The 16,944-nt window shown below is 41.5% G+C and overlaps 1 protein-coding gene across 1 annotated transcript; it reads left to right on the top strand.

The window, feature by feature from the left end:
• Positions 1 to 4,061: 4,061 nt before the first annotated feature.
• OR5BS1 (olfactory receptor family 5 subfamily BS member 1) lies at positions 4,062 to 14,891 on the top strand (the record flags this gene model as incomplete). Its single annotated transcript, XM_079714925.1, is given in 7 exon segments — positions 4,062 to 4,201; positions 4,504 to 4,601; positions 12,165 to 12,287; positions 12,290 to 12,900; positions 12,904 to 12,950; positions 14,728 to 14,821; positions 14,823 to 14,891. Coding segments are annotated over 7 exon segments (1,182 nt in total).
• Positions 14,892 to 16,944: the final 2,053 nt, after the last annotated feature.

The following is a 16,944-nucleotide window of genomic DNA, read 5'->3' on the forward strand; positions in this document are numbered from 1 at the left end:
CTCCTCAAGGCCTTTGTCTATGTGTAAGTGGTACATGGCCAAGAGACGGAGAAGCCTAGCAGAAACCGATAGCTAAGAGGCTGAGAACCTTAGCTGAGCTTTTGGCAGTTCATGGGTATATGGACACAAAACTTAAAATTCAGGGCTACCAAGGCAGGCAGTATTTGTTGGGTCAAGATCCGCAAAAGAAGCAAAATGTTTTAAGGTGAGCCCAACATTCTGCATCAATTTTCCCCATGAGATACGTAAATGCCATATGTAGCACATGATAAAAGGGTAAAAAGCTGAACAGAAAGTAGAGTCTATGAGGCTGAGAAGCCAAGCAGATATAACTGTAGTTTGAAATTGGAGCTAAGGGTCCACCAAGAAGAGGTAAGTGGTAATTACCCCTTTAGTTAGAGCCATGGAAGGTCACAGAAGCACTATACCATAGGAGTAATACTGAACAAGAAATAGAACAGTCTTACAACAATTTGGAAACACAATTTTGAAACGGCTCAATGTCAGATTGGATTAAGATGATTTGACTCTAAATGCCTGCACAAAGCAAAAGTCATCCTTTTCTGGACTGAGATGACATCAGCCAGAGTCTCAATTTCATTTCTAAAAATGTCAGGTATTCCTTAAGACGGGACCAAATGACCAAAAAAGGAAAATAAAAGACCATAGAACAGATCAACTGGAGATCTCAGATATTAGAGTTATCAGACATGCATTTTACTTTATTTCATTTTCACATTCATTCATCTATTTGTTCAATAAACATTTGCCTTTTTTCTAGCTTTATATAATTGACAAACAACATTGTGTGAGTTTAAAGCACACAGCAGGATGATTTGATATACATGTATATTGTGAAATAATTATCACAATAAGGTTGACACATCCATCGCCTCATGTAATTACAATTTTGTGTGTGTGTGTTGAGGACATTTAAGATCTACTCTCAGAAAATTTAAAGAATGTAATACAGTGTATTAACTGTACTAGATTAACTAGTCATCATGCTGTACATTAGATCCCCAGAACTTATTCTTCTTATAATTGGAAGTTTGTACCCTTCGACCAACATCTCCTCATTTCCCCCAACCCCTGGAAACCACCAATCTACTCTCCGTTTCTAAGAGTTCAGCTTTTTGAGATTCTACATGTAAGTGAGATCATACAGTATTTGTCTTTCTTTCTGACTTATTTCACTTACCATACTGCCCTCTAGGTCCATCCATTTTGTCACAAATGGTAGGATTTCCTTCTTTCTATGGCTGAATAATATTCCATTGTATAGCTATACCTCATTTTCTTTATCCATTCATTCACTGGCATACACTTAGGTTGTTTCCATGTCTTGGCTATTGTGAATAACGCTGCAGTGAACACAGTAATGCAGATATCTCTTCAAGATACTGATTTCACCTCCTTTGGATATATAGCCAGAAGTAGGATGCTGAATCATATGTCAGTCCTATTTTTCATTTTTTGAGGGCTCTCCCTACTGTTTTCTATAATGGCTGTACTAATTTACATTTCCAACAACAGTGCACAGGGTTCCTTTTTCTCCACATCCTTGACAATACTTGTTATCTACTCAGACGTGCACTTTTAAATGAGTTTGATTAATGTGTTCAAGAAAATATGTGGCAAAATGGAGAATGTCTCTAGAGAACTGGATTCTATAAAATAGAACCAAAAGTAAACTCTAGAACTGAAAAATATAATAACCAAAATTAAGCAGATTAGAAACAGAAGAGAAGCTGAATAAAACTAGAATGTGGGTCAACAGAAAATATCCTGACTGAAAGACAGAGACCCCAAAAATGAGAAATACAGCATAAAATCATCAAAGTCTTATGGGAAATGGTAAGATCTAACATATGTATCTTTAGAGTCATAGAAAGGACAGACAGAATGGGACAGAGCAATATAATTTAATATGAAAATGTAGCTAAACAGAAGTTGAAAAATTGGAAAAGCGAAAAGGGAACATTATGGTAATACAGAGATAGTAATCACAGAATTGGGGCTAAGGGAACAAAGAGAAGAGGTTGGATCATCAGCAACTGAAAGCCTGCAAGAGATTCTCCATGAGCTGGGACTCAGATCCTTAAACAGGGTGCTGCCCATCTGTGCTGCCATCTCAGGAGCTCAGAGAAGGGGTCTTATGAAGCTGGGAAGGGGAGCTTCCTTGTTCCTGCTATGGCTGAGAGGGCATGAGGACGCTAGTTCCAGGAGTGCTGAGAAAAAGCTGAAAGTGGAACCCCAGCTATTGCTGGGGTGATGCGAACGGAAACAGCAAGTAGTCTCCCTTTAGTGCCACAACCTAAGAGGAGTTGGATGTCAAAGAAGAAAATACTTTCCATATTCTGCACATCACAAAGCATAAGGGCGGGTTTAGAGATAAGACCGCTACGAACCTCGAGCAAGATAAATACAAAAGAAAACAAATCTAGGCATTTATATTAAACCACTGAAAACCAAAGGCAAAAAGAAAAAATTTTAAACAGCCTGAGACAAAAGACAAATTACCTTTAAACAGTACTGAGACAGGCTGGGACCTGGGGCCTGGGACCCTTTGCCGCAGTGCTCGCACCTGGACAAAGTCTCCTCCAGCAACAGAATACAAAGAAACTATAAGGGGCTGAAAATAACTGCAGGCACGTGCAGCTGGGGCAAAACAGAAAGACCAAAACCCAACTGCTACTTCTGAGGCGTCAGGAGCAAACACAGGGTACTACCCGTGATCCCTGCACACAGCACCACCAAGGGAGTGGGCAGGCCACCTAAGCCACCCGCTGGCCTGACCCACGGATCTGCCTCTACCCTCACCCCATTTAAGGGACTAGCTCGCCCTCAGTGAGCGAGCAAGGGCACCTGTTACTTGGTTTCACTCCCTCGTGCTGCAGCACGAGTCCCAATAAAGCCATGCCTGAATTTCTTGTCTGGCCTATTATTAATTTATATTGATTAAATAGTCTAAGAACCCAGGTCCATAACAGTACCACCTTTAGACACAGGCAACTGTGGTCCAGGCCTGGACTTCCGTTTTAGGGCTTGTTTGGCTTCCTTCCCACCCATCACTCTTCACACGGTGAGGGTCCTGCAGAGTCTAGCTGATACACCCACCCACAGCCGGCATACTCTGTATCTCCTACTTCAAAGAGCTGGACCTCAGAAATCCCTGCCCAAACAGCCTCAGGTCCATTTCTGGTTCTCACAGCCCTCTTTCCACGGGAGTGTGCACACCAGGCGTGAGGAGTGCGCATGGAGCTTGACGGTGTGTGCTGAATTACGGAAGCATGCACTGACTTTCTCAGTTCATGAAAGACCCAATGGTGCGACAAAAAAAGAGCCTTGGGTCAAGGACCTCCATTTGTACTTTTTACCCGGGAAATAAGTAAAGGCGAGCCTGCCTTCGAAGGAGCCAACTTCAGACTGAAATTGATTTCCCAACAGAAGTGATAGAAGCCTTAAACTTATCGGTTAATATTCTGATAATGATGAAAGAAAATAAATGCAAACTAGAGTTCTATACATCAAAATGTACCTCAAAATGAAAGAAAATGTACCTCAAAAATGAAGGGAGAGCTGCTCTGCCGCCCCGCGCCCAGCAGGTGGGCCCAGGAGAGGCGAGAGAAGGCTCAGGCCTGGCGCGCGGGATGCCCTGTTTCACACCACCGTTTCCACGTGTTGTTTGGCAGCAACAGACTGAGCCCGCTCCTCCAGATCAGGTGGCGGGTGACGAGGAGGGAGAGGACAGGGAGGCAGCCTGGAAGCTTAAAAGGCAGCCCGCCCCAGGACCTCCGAGAGCATGCCTCTCCCGGTGGTCCCTCTGCAGGGCCAGCCGGCGCCCTGGCCTCTGCGCAGCAGTCCAACTATGCGGGCTGGCTCCGCCCACCTGGTTACACCATAGCAACCGCGATGAAACAGCCTCTTCAAGCTGGTGGAGGGCTTCTTCGACCGCGGTCGGTGCTAAAGCGCGTCATGGAAGACAAGCTGATGGCAGACGTCAACACCTGGGAGAGCGAGGAGCAGAAGCAGAACCGGTGCGTGGTATCCTGAGAATCATGGAACCCCGCAACCACGTGCTGATCCTGTCCTTCCCCATCCTGCCGACGGCGGATCCTGGGAGATCCCTGAGGGCTACCGGGCCCAGAGTAGCCAGCATTGCACGCCCTGCAAAGGAAGGGTCCGCTACTGTGAAGATGTGAGTGGAGATGAAGTAAAAGCTTTGGCTTCGAGCCTCCCCGGTGGCGCAGTGGTTGAGAGTCTGCCTGCCGATGCAGGGGACATGGGTTCGTGCCCCGGTCCGGGAAGATCCCACATGCCATGGAGCGGCTGGGCCCGTGAGCCATGGCCGCTGAACCTGGGCGTCCGGAGCCTGTGCTCCGCAACGGGAGAGGCCACAACAATGAGAGGCCCGCGTACCGAAGAAAAAAAAAAAGTCTGTGCACACAAATATTTTAATCTCAGACTCAACACACATTGGACCTGTTCCCTTTTCCCCAGCATAGGCTTGACCTGTGCTTTGGGGAAGGTGCAGTGGACCAGAGGGTTTTCCTCTCTTCTGCTCCTTGTCCCGCTCAAAGCACTTGAAATAGAGACAAGTGGCCTTGTCTGTCTCTCGGACATCTTTTTCTTCTCCCACTTCTAAGCTGTAGATTCTCCACTGTTGGGGAAGAAAAAGAGATTAGGGTAAGAATGCTTACTCTACTGGGTGTGAATTTATCCTGTGTCTGTGAGGTATACCTGTTCAAACCCAGATACCTTCTGAGAGTCTATGTGATGCACCAGGTACTCACACATTTTTAGAACACCAGCTCTTGGGTTGCAGGCCTCTCCTCTGTTGTCACTCTAACCCTACTTCACTTCCTGTGCCCTGCCATCTGTCTCTACTCCCCTCTCTGTCTCAGTTTTTCACTTATCCAGGCAGAGAAGGACATCGACCCATGAATATGAAGCTACTCTCTTCATCTTTTTCTTTTTCAGTATACAGTGCAGTATTTTTTTTCTTTAACATCTTTATTGGAGTATAATTGCTTTACACTGTTGTGTTAGTTTCTGCTGTACAACAAAGTGAATCAGCTGTATGTATACAATATCCCCATAGCCCCTCCCCTTGCCTCTCCCTCCCACCCTCCCTGTCCCACCCCTCTAGGTGGTCACAAAGCACTGAGCTGATCTCCCTGTGCGATGCAGCTTCTTCCCACTAGCTACCTATATATGTCAATGTTACTCTCTCGCTTCATCGCAGCTTACAATTCCCCCTCCCCGTGTCCTCAAGTCCATTCTGTACACCTGCGTCTTTATTCCTGTCCTGCAAACCGGTTCATCTGTACCATTTTTCTAGGTTGCACATATATGTGTTAATATACGATATTTGTTTTCCTCTTTCTGACTTACTTCACTCTGTATGACTGTCTCTAGATCCATCCACGTCTCTACAAATGACCCAATTTCGCTCCTTTTTATGGCTGAGTAATATTCCATTGTATATATGTACCACATCTTCTTTATCCATTCATTTGTCGATGGGCATTTAGGTTGCTTCCATGACCTGGCTATTGTAAATAGTGCTGCAATGAACATTGGGGTGCATGTGTCTTCTTGAATTATGGTTTTCTCTGGGTATATGCCCAGTAGTGGGATTGCTGGATCATATGGTAATTCAATTTTTAGTTTTTTAAGGAACCTCCATACCGTTCTCCATAGTGGCTGTATCAATTTACATTCCCACCAACGGTGCAAGAGTGTTCCCATTTCTCCACACCCTCTCCAGCATTTCTTGTTTGTACATTTTCTGATGATGCCCATTCTAACTGCTGTGAGGTGATACCTCATTGTAGTTTTGATTTGCATTTCTCTAATTTCTCTAATAATTAGTGATGCTAAGCAGCTTTTCATGTGCTTCTTGCCCATCTGTATGTCTTCTTTGGAGAAATGTCCATTTAGGTCTTCTGCCCATTTTTGGATTGGGATGTTTGTTTTTTTAATATTGAGCTGCATGGGCTGTTTATATATTTTGGAGATTAATCCTTTGTCCATTGATTCGTTTGCAAATATTTTCTCCCATTCTGAGGGTTGTCTTTTCTTCTTGTTTATGGTTTCCTTTGCTGTGTAAAAGCTTTTAAGCTTCATTAGGTCCCATTTGTTTATTTTTGTTTTTATTTTCATTTCTCTAGGAGGTGGGTCAAAAAGGATCTTGCTGTGATTTATGTCATAGAGTGTTCTGCCTATGTTTTCCACTGAGAGTTTGATAGTGTCTGGCCTTACATTTAGGTCTTTAATCCATTTTAAGTTTATTTTTGTGTATGATGTTAGGGAGTGTTCTAATTTCATTCTTTTACATGTAGTTGTCCAGTTTTCCCAGCACCACTAATTGAAGAGGCTGTCTTTTCTCCATCGTATATTCTTGCCTCCTTTATCAAAGATAAGATGACCATATGTGTGTGGGTTTATCTCTGGGCTTTCTCTCCTGTTCCATTGGTCTATACTTCTGTTTTTGTGCCAGTACCATACTGTCTTGATTACTGTAGCTTTGTAGTATAGTCTGAAGTCAGGGAGTCTGATTCTTCCAGCTCCATTTTTCTTTCTCAAGACTGCTTTGGCTATTCGGGGTCTTTTGTGTTTCCATACAAATTGTGAAATTTTTTGTTCTAGTTCTGTGGAAAATGCCAGTGGTAGTTTGATAGAGATTGCATTGAATCTCTAGATTGCTTTGGGTAGTAGAGTCATTTTCACAATGTTGATTCTTCCAATTCAAGAACATGGTATATCTCTCCATCTATTTGTATCATCTTTAATTTCTTTCATCAGTGTCATAGTTTTCTGCATACAAGTCTTTTGTCTCCTTAGGTAGGTTTATTCCTAGATATTTTATTCTTTTTATTGCAATGGTAAATGGGAATGTTTCCTTAATTTCTCTTTCAGATACTTCATCATTAGTGTATAGGAATGCAAGAGATTTCTGTGCATTAATTTTTTTTTTTTTTTGTGGTACGTGGGCCTCTCACTGTTGTGGCCTCTCCCATTGCGGAGCACAGGCTCCAGACACGCAGGCTCAGTGGCCATGGCTCACGGGCCCAGCCGCTCCGCGGCATGTGGGATCCTCCCGGACCGGGGCACGAACCCATGTCCCCTGCATCGGCAGGCGGACTCTCAACCACTGCGCCACCAGGGAAGCCCGCATTAATTTTATATCATGCTACTTTACCAAATTCATTGATTAGCTCTTGTAGTTTTCTGGTAGCATCTTTAGGATTCTCTATGTATAGTATCATGTCATCTGCAAACAGTAACAGTTTTTCTTCTTTTCCAATTTCTTTCCTTTTATCTCTTTTTCTTCTCTGATCACCATGGCTAGGACTCCCAAAACAATGTTGAATAATAGTGGCGAGAGTGGACATTCTTGTCTTGTTCCTGATCTTAGAGGAAATGCTTTCAGTTTTTCACCATTGAGAGTGAAGTTTGCTGTGGTTTTGTCATATATGCCCTTTATTATGTTGAGGTAGGTTCCCTCTAAACTGTCTGGAGAGTTTTTATCATAAATCGGTGTTGAATTTTCTCAAAAGCTTTTTCTGTGTCTATTGAGATGATCATTTGGTTTTTTTCTTCAATTTGTTAATATGGTGTATCACATTGATTGATTTGCATATATTGGAGAACCCTTGCATCACTGTGTTAAATCCCACTTGATCATGGTGTATGATCCTTTTAATGTGTTGTTGGATTCTGCTTGCTAGTATTTTGTTGAGGATTTTTGCATCTATATGCATCAATAATATAGTGATATACAGTAATTTTCTTTTTTTGTAGTATCTCTATCTGGTTTTGGTATCACAGTGATGGTGGCCTCATAGATTGAGTTTAGGAGTGTTCCTCCTCTGCAATTTTCTGGAAGACTTTGAGAAGGGTAGGCACTAGCTCTTCTCTAAATATTCAGTAGAATTCACCTGTGAAGCCATCTGATCCTGGACTTTTGCTTGTTGGAAGATTTTTAATCACAGTTTCAAGTTCGTTACTGGTGATTGGTCTGATCATATTTTCTATTTCTTCCTTGTTCAGTTGGTCTGATCATATTTTCTATTTCTTCCTTGTTCAGTCTTTGAAGCTTATACCTTTCTAAGAATTTGTCCATCTTTCCAGGTTGTCCATTTCATTGGCATAGTTTTGCTTGTAGTAGTCTCTTAGGCTGCTTTGTATTTCTGTCGTGTCCGTTGTAACTTCTCCTTTTTCATTTCTATTTTTATTGTTTTGAGTCCTCTCCCTCTTTTACTTGATGAGTCTGGCTAAAGGTTTATCAACTTTGTTTACCTTCTCAAAGAACCAACTTTTAGTTTTATTGATCTTTGCTATTGTTTTTTTGTTTCTATTGTATTTATTTCTGCTGTGATCTTTATGATTTCTTTCCTTCTACTAACTTTGGGTTCTCTTTGTTCTTCTTTCTCTAGTTCCTTTAGGTGTAATGTTAGATTGTTTATCTGAGATTTTCTTGTTTCTTGAGTAGGCTTGTATTGCTATAAACTTCCCTCTTAGAACTGCTTTGGCTACATCCCATAGGTTTTGGATCGTGTTGTTTTCATTGTCATTTGTCTCTAGGTATTTTTTTATTTCCTCTTTATTTCTTCAGTGATCTCTTGGTTATTTAGTAACGTATTGTTTAGCCTCCATGTGTTTGTGTTTTTTACATTTTTTTCCCTGTAATTGATTTCTAATCTCATAGAGTTGTGGTCAGAAAAGATGCTTGATATGATTTCAATATTCTTAAATTTACCGTAGCTTGATTTGTGACCCAAGATGTGACCTCTCCTGGAGAATGTTCCGTGTGCACTTGAGAAGAAAGTGTAATCTGCTGGTTTTGGATGGAATGTCCTATAAATATCAATTAAATCTATAGGGTCTATTGTGTCTTTTAAAACTTGTGTTTCCTTATTAATTTTCTGTCTGGATATTCTGATCATTGGTGTAAATGAGGTGTTAAAGTCTCCCACAATTATTGTGTTACTGTCGATTTCCTCTTTTATATCAGTTAGCAGTTGCCTTATGTATCAAGGTGCTCCTATGTTGGGTGCATATATATTTATAATTGTTATATCCTCTTCTTGGATCAATCCCTTGATCATTATGTAGTGTCCTTCCTTGTCTCTTGTAACATTCTTTATTTTAAAGTCTATTTTATCTGATATGAGTATTGCTACTCCAGCTTTCTTTTGATCTCCATTTGCATGGAATATCTTTTTCCATACCCTCACTTTCAGTCTGTGTGTGTCCCTAGGTCTGAAATGGGTCTCTTGTAGACAGCATATATATGAGTCTTGTTTTTGTATCCATTCAGCGACCCTATGTCTTTTGGTTGGAGCATTTAATCCATTCATGTTTAAGGTAATTATCGATATGTATGTTCCTATTACCATTTTCTTAATTGTTATGGGTTTGTTATTGTAGGTCCTTTTCTTCTCTTATGAGAGAAGAAAACGTTTCCCACTTAGAGACATTCCTTTAGCATTTGTTGTAAAGCTGGTTTGTTGGTGTTGAATTCTCTTAGCTTTTGCTTGTCTGTCAAGCTTTTGATTTCTCCACTGAATCTGAATGAGATCCTTGCCAGGTAGAGTAACCTTGGTTGTACGTTCTTCCCTTTCATCACTTTAAGTATATTGTGCCACTCCCTTCTGGCTTCTAGAGTTTCTGCTGAGAAATCAGCTGTTAACCTTATGGGAGTTCCCTTGTATGTTATTTGTCATTTTTCCCTTGCTGCTTTCAATAATTTTTCTTTGTCTTTTATTTTTGTCAATTTGATTACTATGTGTATCAGTGTGTTTCTCCTTGGATTTATCTTTCTTGGGACTCTCTGAGCTTCTTGGACTTGGGTGGCTATTTCCTTTCCCATGTTAGGGAATTTTTTGACTATAATCTCTTCAAATACTTTCTCAGGTCCTTTCTCTCTCTCTTCTCCTTCTGGGACCCCTATAATGAAAATGTTGTTGTGTTTAATGTTGTCCCAGAGGTCTCTTAAGCTGTCTTCATTTCTTTTAATTCTTTTATCTTTATTCTGTTCCATGACAGTGAATTCCACCATTCTGTCTTCCAGGTCGCTTATCCTTTCTTCTGCCTCGGTTATTCTGCTATTGATTCCTTCTAGTGTAGTTTCCATTTCAGTTATTGTATTGTTCCTCTCTGTTTATTCTTTAATTTTTCTAGGTGTTTATTTGTTCTTTAATTCTTCTAGGTCTTTGTTAAACATTTCTGGCATCTTCTCGATCTTGACCTCCATTCTTTTTCCGAGGTCCTGGATCATCTTCACTGTCATTATTCTGAATTCTTTTCCTGCAAAGTTGCCTATCTCCACTTCATTTAGCTGTTTTTCTGGAGTTTTATCTTCTTCCCTCATCTGGTATATAGTCCTCTACATTTTCATTTTGTCTATCTTTCTGTGAATGTGGTTTTTTTCCCACAGGCTGCAAGACTGTAGTTCCTCTTGCTTCTGCTGTCTGCCCTCTGGTGGATGAGGCTATCTAAGAAGCTTGTGCAAGCTTCCTAATGGGAGGGACTGGTGGTGGGTAGAGCTGGCTGTTGCTCTGCTAGGCAAAGCTCAGTAAAACTTTAATCCACTTGTCTGCTGATGGGTGGGACTGGGTTCCCTCCCCGTTGGTTGTTTGGCCTGAGGCAGCCCACCACTGGAGCCTACCCCACTCTATGGTGGGGCTAATTGCAGACTCTGGGAGGGCTCACGCCAAGGATTACTTCTGTTGCCAGTGTCCTTGTCCTCATGGTGAACCACAGCCACCCACCACCTCTGCAGGAGACTCTCCAACTCTAGCAGGCAGGTCTGGTTCAGTCTCATGGGGTCACTGCTCCTTCCCCTGGGTCTTGATGCACACACTAGTTTGTGTGTGCCCTCCAAGAGTGAAGTCTCTGTTTCCCCCAGTCCTGTCAAAGTCCTGCAATCAATTCTCATTGGCCTTCAAAGTCTGATTCTCTAGGAATTCCTCCTCCTATTGCCAGACCCCCAGGTTGGGAAGCCTGACATGGGGCTCAGAACCTTCACTCCAGTGGGTGGACTTCTGTGGTATAAGTGTTCTCCAGTTTGTGAGTCACCCATCAAGCAGTTATGGGATTTGATTTTATTGTGATTGTGCCCCTCCTACCATCTCACTGTGGCTTCTCCTTTGTTTTTGAATGTGGGGTATCTTTTATGGTGAGTTCCAATGTCTTCCTGTTGATGATTGTTCAGCAGTTAGCTGTGATTCCAGTGCTCTCGTAAGAAGGAGTGAACGCACATCCTTCTACTCCACCATCTTCCATAGCACCTTCAGCACAGTCTTCATGGACTCTCATGTTAAGTCCTGAGATTACAGTGCAAACAAGTGGACATTATAAATTCACAGAAATCCTGGAATGGGAAGCCCTTGGAGTAATTGATGTGCACAGCTCTCCCCTCCAATTTGAGGACATGCTCCTGCCTGGCTTCCATGAAGCCAGACTACTCATGTGCCACTTCTGCTTGGGTTGACACAGAAGGAGAGAAGATTTCCATTTAGTACCAGAGATACCCAAGGAAGATTGTCCCCCAACCTTTAGAATTTCTAAGCTGAAAAGAACTTTATAAACCATCTAGCTTTCCCAGATTGTTGTTTGTTTGTTTATTTTTTAATGAGAAACCCAAGTGACTTATTCATGAACTTACAGTGACAGAGAAAGGTCTTGTGCCATCATCAGGTGTCACAATACCTCTACCAATCATTCAAACATGCATCGTGGTCTGTCAGCCAGATGGTCAGCCAAAATGTTTATTGCTTACTCACTATGCCAGTAAGCCTTCCTGTGGTTTGAACTCAGTTCCTTTTGGAACTGAAGAAGAGAACTTCTCAGTGCTCTGGAGTCTATTTCCAACTCCCTTCCTTTCCTTCTCCAGTCTGAATAATCTCTTTTCTCTTCTCCTTCCTTTCCAGGTTTGATTCTCTACACTCTTCCTTCCCACTTCTCCACCTTAGGCAATAGATTATTGCCCTGAGTTGGGAAGGGTTGATGAGGTCTGACATGACAAGGTTGCCTCTGCTACATGATCTGTCCTGGGTCATCCCTACAGCTTTATTCATAATGCCTCGTCCCCAGCCATGCTCTGGAACTCATAACACATTTGAGCATTCTTTTCTGTTCTTGTCCCTCTGAAGGGAAACTCAAATGTTCCGTGGAAGTTGGCAACATAACCACAGTCACTGCGTTTGTTCTCCTAGGACTACTCAACAACCCTCAGATCCAGGTAGTACTATTTGTAATATTACTGGTGATTTACAGGGTTCCCTCACAGGAAACCTGCTGATGCTGCTGGTGATCAGGACTGGTTGCCATCTCTGCACCCCCATGTACTTCTTCCTCAGTCATGTCTCCTTCCTGGATGCTTTCTATTCCTCAATCATAGTTCCTAAGCTGCTAGAGAACCTTCTTTCCAAGTGGAAGACTATAATCCTCCTTGAGTGTTTCACCCAGATCTCCTTGGTCGTATTTTCCGGGGCCACTGAAGCTTGCCTTCTTTCAGTCATGGCCTGTGACCAGTTCCAGGCCATGTGCCACCCAGTGCTGTATGTGGTGGCTATGAACAAGAAGGTGTGTACTGGCCTGGTGGGAGCAACCTCGGCCATAGGAATGGGGATGGGCCTTGTTAACACCATCCTCCTTGCTCAGCATCACTTCTGTGGCCCCAACCTCATTCGCAGTTTTGCCTGCGAGCTTCCCCCAGTGCTCGTGTTGGCCTGTTCTGAGCCCTATATTAACATTGCCTCCATCCTGACCACCATGGTGGTCCTGGGCCTTGGTACCCTTGTCCTATTGCTGGGATCCTACACCCGTATCATGACAGCTGTGGGGATCAACTCTGCCACGGGTCGGAGCAAGATCTTCTCTACCTGCTAATCTCATTTTCTTGTGGTCACCATCCTTTATGGTTCAGGAGTTTTCAGGTATGTCATTGCTACACCTCTGGAAAGTAAATGTAGGGTATTTTTCACTCTAAAGTAACCTTGGTCTGTAGAACAGAGCACTGCAAGGTAGCAGGAAAGAATTGTACTGGAATTCAGAAGGCCTGGGTTCTAGTTCTGGCTCTGCTGTGGACTAGATGTGTGAATTATGTTTTTAAAAATCCATTTTCTTTCTGAGGGCCCAATTGTCTAACTCTAAAAAATGAGCTTGTACAAGGAGTAAAGGTTTTCATACTTTCATTAACCTATGATTTGGCAGTCCTCAAAAGGAAATCAGAGAGCCTTTGGTAGACTTTTATTCAGTGTTAGACAAAAAAATAAAACATATCATCCTTGAAACAGATGCCATTTCTCTTTCCTACTGGAAGATGATGTCTCCAAAGCTTATTTGTGCTGTAAATATTTATTAGGCACCTACTATACAACAACAGCTTTACACAATCAAGCTCAATTTTAGTATGTGTCACACCACAAGATAAATATTATTAACCTCATTTTCGGATATTAACCTAACCTGAGTTTCAGGAGTAACCAGGTACTTTCTCAAAGTTCCCAGAACAAGCTAAGAATGGAGCCATAATGTAAACCAAGTCTCACTGACTTGAAACCTCATGCTCTTTTCTACCATGTTTCTCTCAAACATAAACAGCTCTAGTTGATGAGTCCTTGCTTACCAGGAAACAGAATAACTAATGGTCTGTGTTCTCTACTAGTGAACTGGAGATGGATTTGCACAAATTGCTCTATACTTTTTTCACCTGCTTGTTACCTGAAATGAAGTCAGGGGTGGGAAAGGATAAGGAATTGTCCAGGAGAGCTCACCTGAGCCTGTGGACAAATCTCTTCAGCTCTCCTTGTCTCAGTTTCCTCATTTCCCATAAGGGGATGATAAGATTTCTCCCACCTACTTCACAGAAATGTTAGGAGGGATAAATTAAAAGATAAAAAATGACAGTAAAATGAATATCTTTTTAACCAGGCACACCAGAACCCACAAAGAATGTTTCAATTATAATAGCACAATTGCAACAACAACAACAACAAAATTTAATGCTTCTTTGGGAAATACTCCCAGTGACACTTAACAAGATGCATCCAAAAATTTAATCTTATTATTTTGGATTCACATCTTGTGCTAAACACATTTTTATCTTTCACTTTATTTACAAAGCTTGGTTTCTTTTCTAAGCCAAAGAAAAATGCATCTAAAAGGACAAATGTTTATTCCACTAAGCATTATAAAAATAATGTGCTGTGATTCTGGGGTAATTCCCAGAGCCATAAATGTTAGGGAGAATGACAGCATTATTGGACTAGCCTACAGTTTTATAAGGAACAATCATCACAAGGTGGAAACATATAGTTGTATATACAGGGAAAAGAAGAGAAAAAAATCCTCATATTATCATCATAACTATTAAGGAAAGACACTTTAAAAAGTATGAAGTGCTACAGAAATGTATGAAATTGTTTTCAGTTCTGACCTGTAGCACTTGATATACTGCAGAACCTCCCTTTTCCTCGGGGCAGCTCCTATAATGTTTTGTGTAAGATCACTCATGTATGGAGGCATTTGAAGGCAGAAATGACTGACTTCTCACTGATAATTCAGTCATTTCTAGATGTTTCTACCATTAGTGGTTGATTTAGCTCTGAGGACACTTTTTGCAGAGTCTGGGATGGGATGGACTGTGGCTGCCAACAGCATTGTGACCACTGTCCTGAGCTCAGTTTACTCCTTTGTTCAATTCCTTTCAAGGTACATGACTCCAGCTTCCAACTCAGCCCTGGAGCAAGTGCTGTCAGTGCAGTACAGTGTGGTGATCCCACTGCTAAAGCACCTTATCTACAGTTCTGAAGAACCAGGAGGGGAAGGCAGCTCTGGGGAGGTTGCTGGGAAGGAATCCCAGGCTTACCTTCTAAGTCAGGCTCTACTGACTCCTCATAATAGGAGGAAAAGTTATGGGAAGGAAGAGGAGACAGAAAGAGCTATCACCACTAAGCTATCTTAGCATGAATTCTTGTCCAAAACAGAAGCCTTAGTTCCTCTGACTCCAATGCCCTCCCCCAGTCAAACAAGATGGGCAAACCTCCACAGAACTGACGGCACCCATCCACAGGGAGCACAGTCACTACACAAGAAAATCCTCTCAAAAACAGTATGGAGGATCTTCAAGAAACTAAAAATAGAACCACCATATGATCCAGCAATTCAACTCCTGGGAATATATCCAAAGGAAATGAAAACAGTAACTCAAAAAGATAATCTGCACCCCCATGTTCATAGCAGCATTATTTACAATAGTCAAGACATGGAAAGAAGCTAAGCATACATCAATGGATAAATGAATAAAGAAGTTATGGGTAAAGCAATGGAATATTATTCAGCCATAAAAATGAGGAAATTCTACCATTTTTGACAACATGAATGGACCTTGAAGGTATTATGCTGAGTGAAACAAGTCAGACAAAGAAAGACAAATACAATATGATCTTACTTATATGTGGAACCTAGGGAAAAAACAAACTAATAGAAAAAGAGATCAGACATGCGAGAGATCAGGGGTGGAGGGTGGGAGGAAGGGGGATTGGAGGAAGGTGACCAAAAGGTACAAATTTCCAGTGTAAGTACTAGGAATGTGATGTACAACATGATGACTATAGTTAACACTGCTGTATGATACATAGGAAATCTGTTAAGGGAGTAAATCCTTAGAGTTCTCATCACCAGGAGAAAAGTTCTTTCTTTTTTTCTTCTTCTTCTTTCTTTTCTTTACATTGTATCTTTATGAGATGATGGATTTTTTTTTTTAGGAATAGAAAAGAGTTTTCTTTGAGCCAAACTGAGGACTATAGCCCAAGAGACAGCCTCTCAGATAACTCTGAGAAACTGCTCCGTTGAAGCATGGTTTTTAGCATAGTCACATACCTTATCAGAACAAAGAACATACATCAAACATGACAGGGGTATATGCCTTCAAGTTTCCAAAAGAGACAGGTTTAGTATATACAGAGTGAGACAGCGGTACCCTGGTGTCTGGGAAGAGAACCTTACCCTGGTGTCTGGGAAGGGAGTGTTAATATGGATGTCATAAGCAAGGAGTTTTATCCTTATCTTCAAAGCAGACATTCTTTACCTTAATGGTTAAAGCAGATGTGCTGTGTGTGTTTAACACGCTGTTCTAGTTCACACAAAGTTCAGGCTGAACAATGTATAAGCCAAAATTACTTCCCCATACCTCAATGTGTGAAAATTTTCTCCATCAGAGGGAACTTTCAGGATTTTCCTAATTAGGAATTTTGAGATAATGGATACTAACTTAACCTATTGCAATACTCATATATATATGTATATATATATATATAGAGAGAGAGAGAACCATCAAACCATCATGCTATATACCTTGAAATTGTACAGAAATGCATGTTAATTATCTCTCTATAAAACTGGGGAAAAAAAGTGAAGAAAATCTTCACAGCTTCACCAGCCATTTCCACAGCTATTGCTTTTTCCTCTCATTTCTTGTCCTTTCTACCCCTCCCCTTTTACCTCTCCTGCACTCTTTTACTTTTGTCTGTGCACAAAGTGTAAATCAACCTATCTGACCACTAGTAAATATCCCACTTAATTCTGGGAGAGTCCCTTCTTAGTACTGAGACCCAATTCCTCCTTTGTTCCCATACCAAAAAATCTCTGGCAAAATCTACAGCTCCAGAGTAACTTAGAAAGAAATGAAATAAAATAAGTGTGTCTCCTGCTGTCTTTGTTCTCAACAAGTAACACCTAAATAGAACATGGCAAATAGTAAATCTTTAATAACTATTTGTTGATTAAGGAGTGAATGCAGGAATGAACGATGGATCTGTCTGAAGAGTCCTTTCTGTTGCATGATTCTAGGAAATAGGAGGGAGTATCCTCCTCTAAAGTGTAAGTCTTGAGAGCAAAACCCCTAACAGATTCTGTATCCCCAGTGTC

This window comes from Hyperoodon ampullatus (assembly GCF_949752795.1).
Source record: "Hyperoodon ampullatus genome assembly, chromosome: 11".
In the NCBI taxonomy this organism is placed as follows: domain Eukaryota; kingdom Metazoa; phylum Chordata; class Mammalia; order Artiodactyla; family Ziphiidae; genus Hyperoodon; species Hyperoodon ampullatus.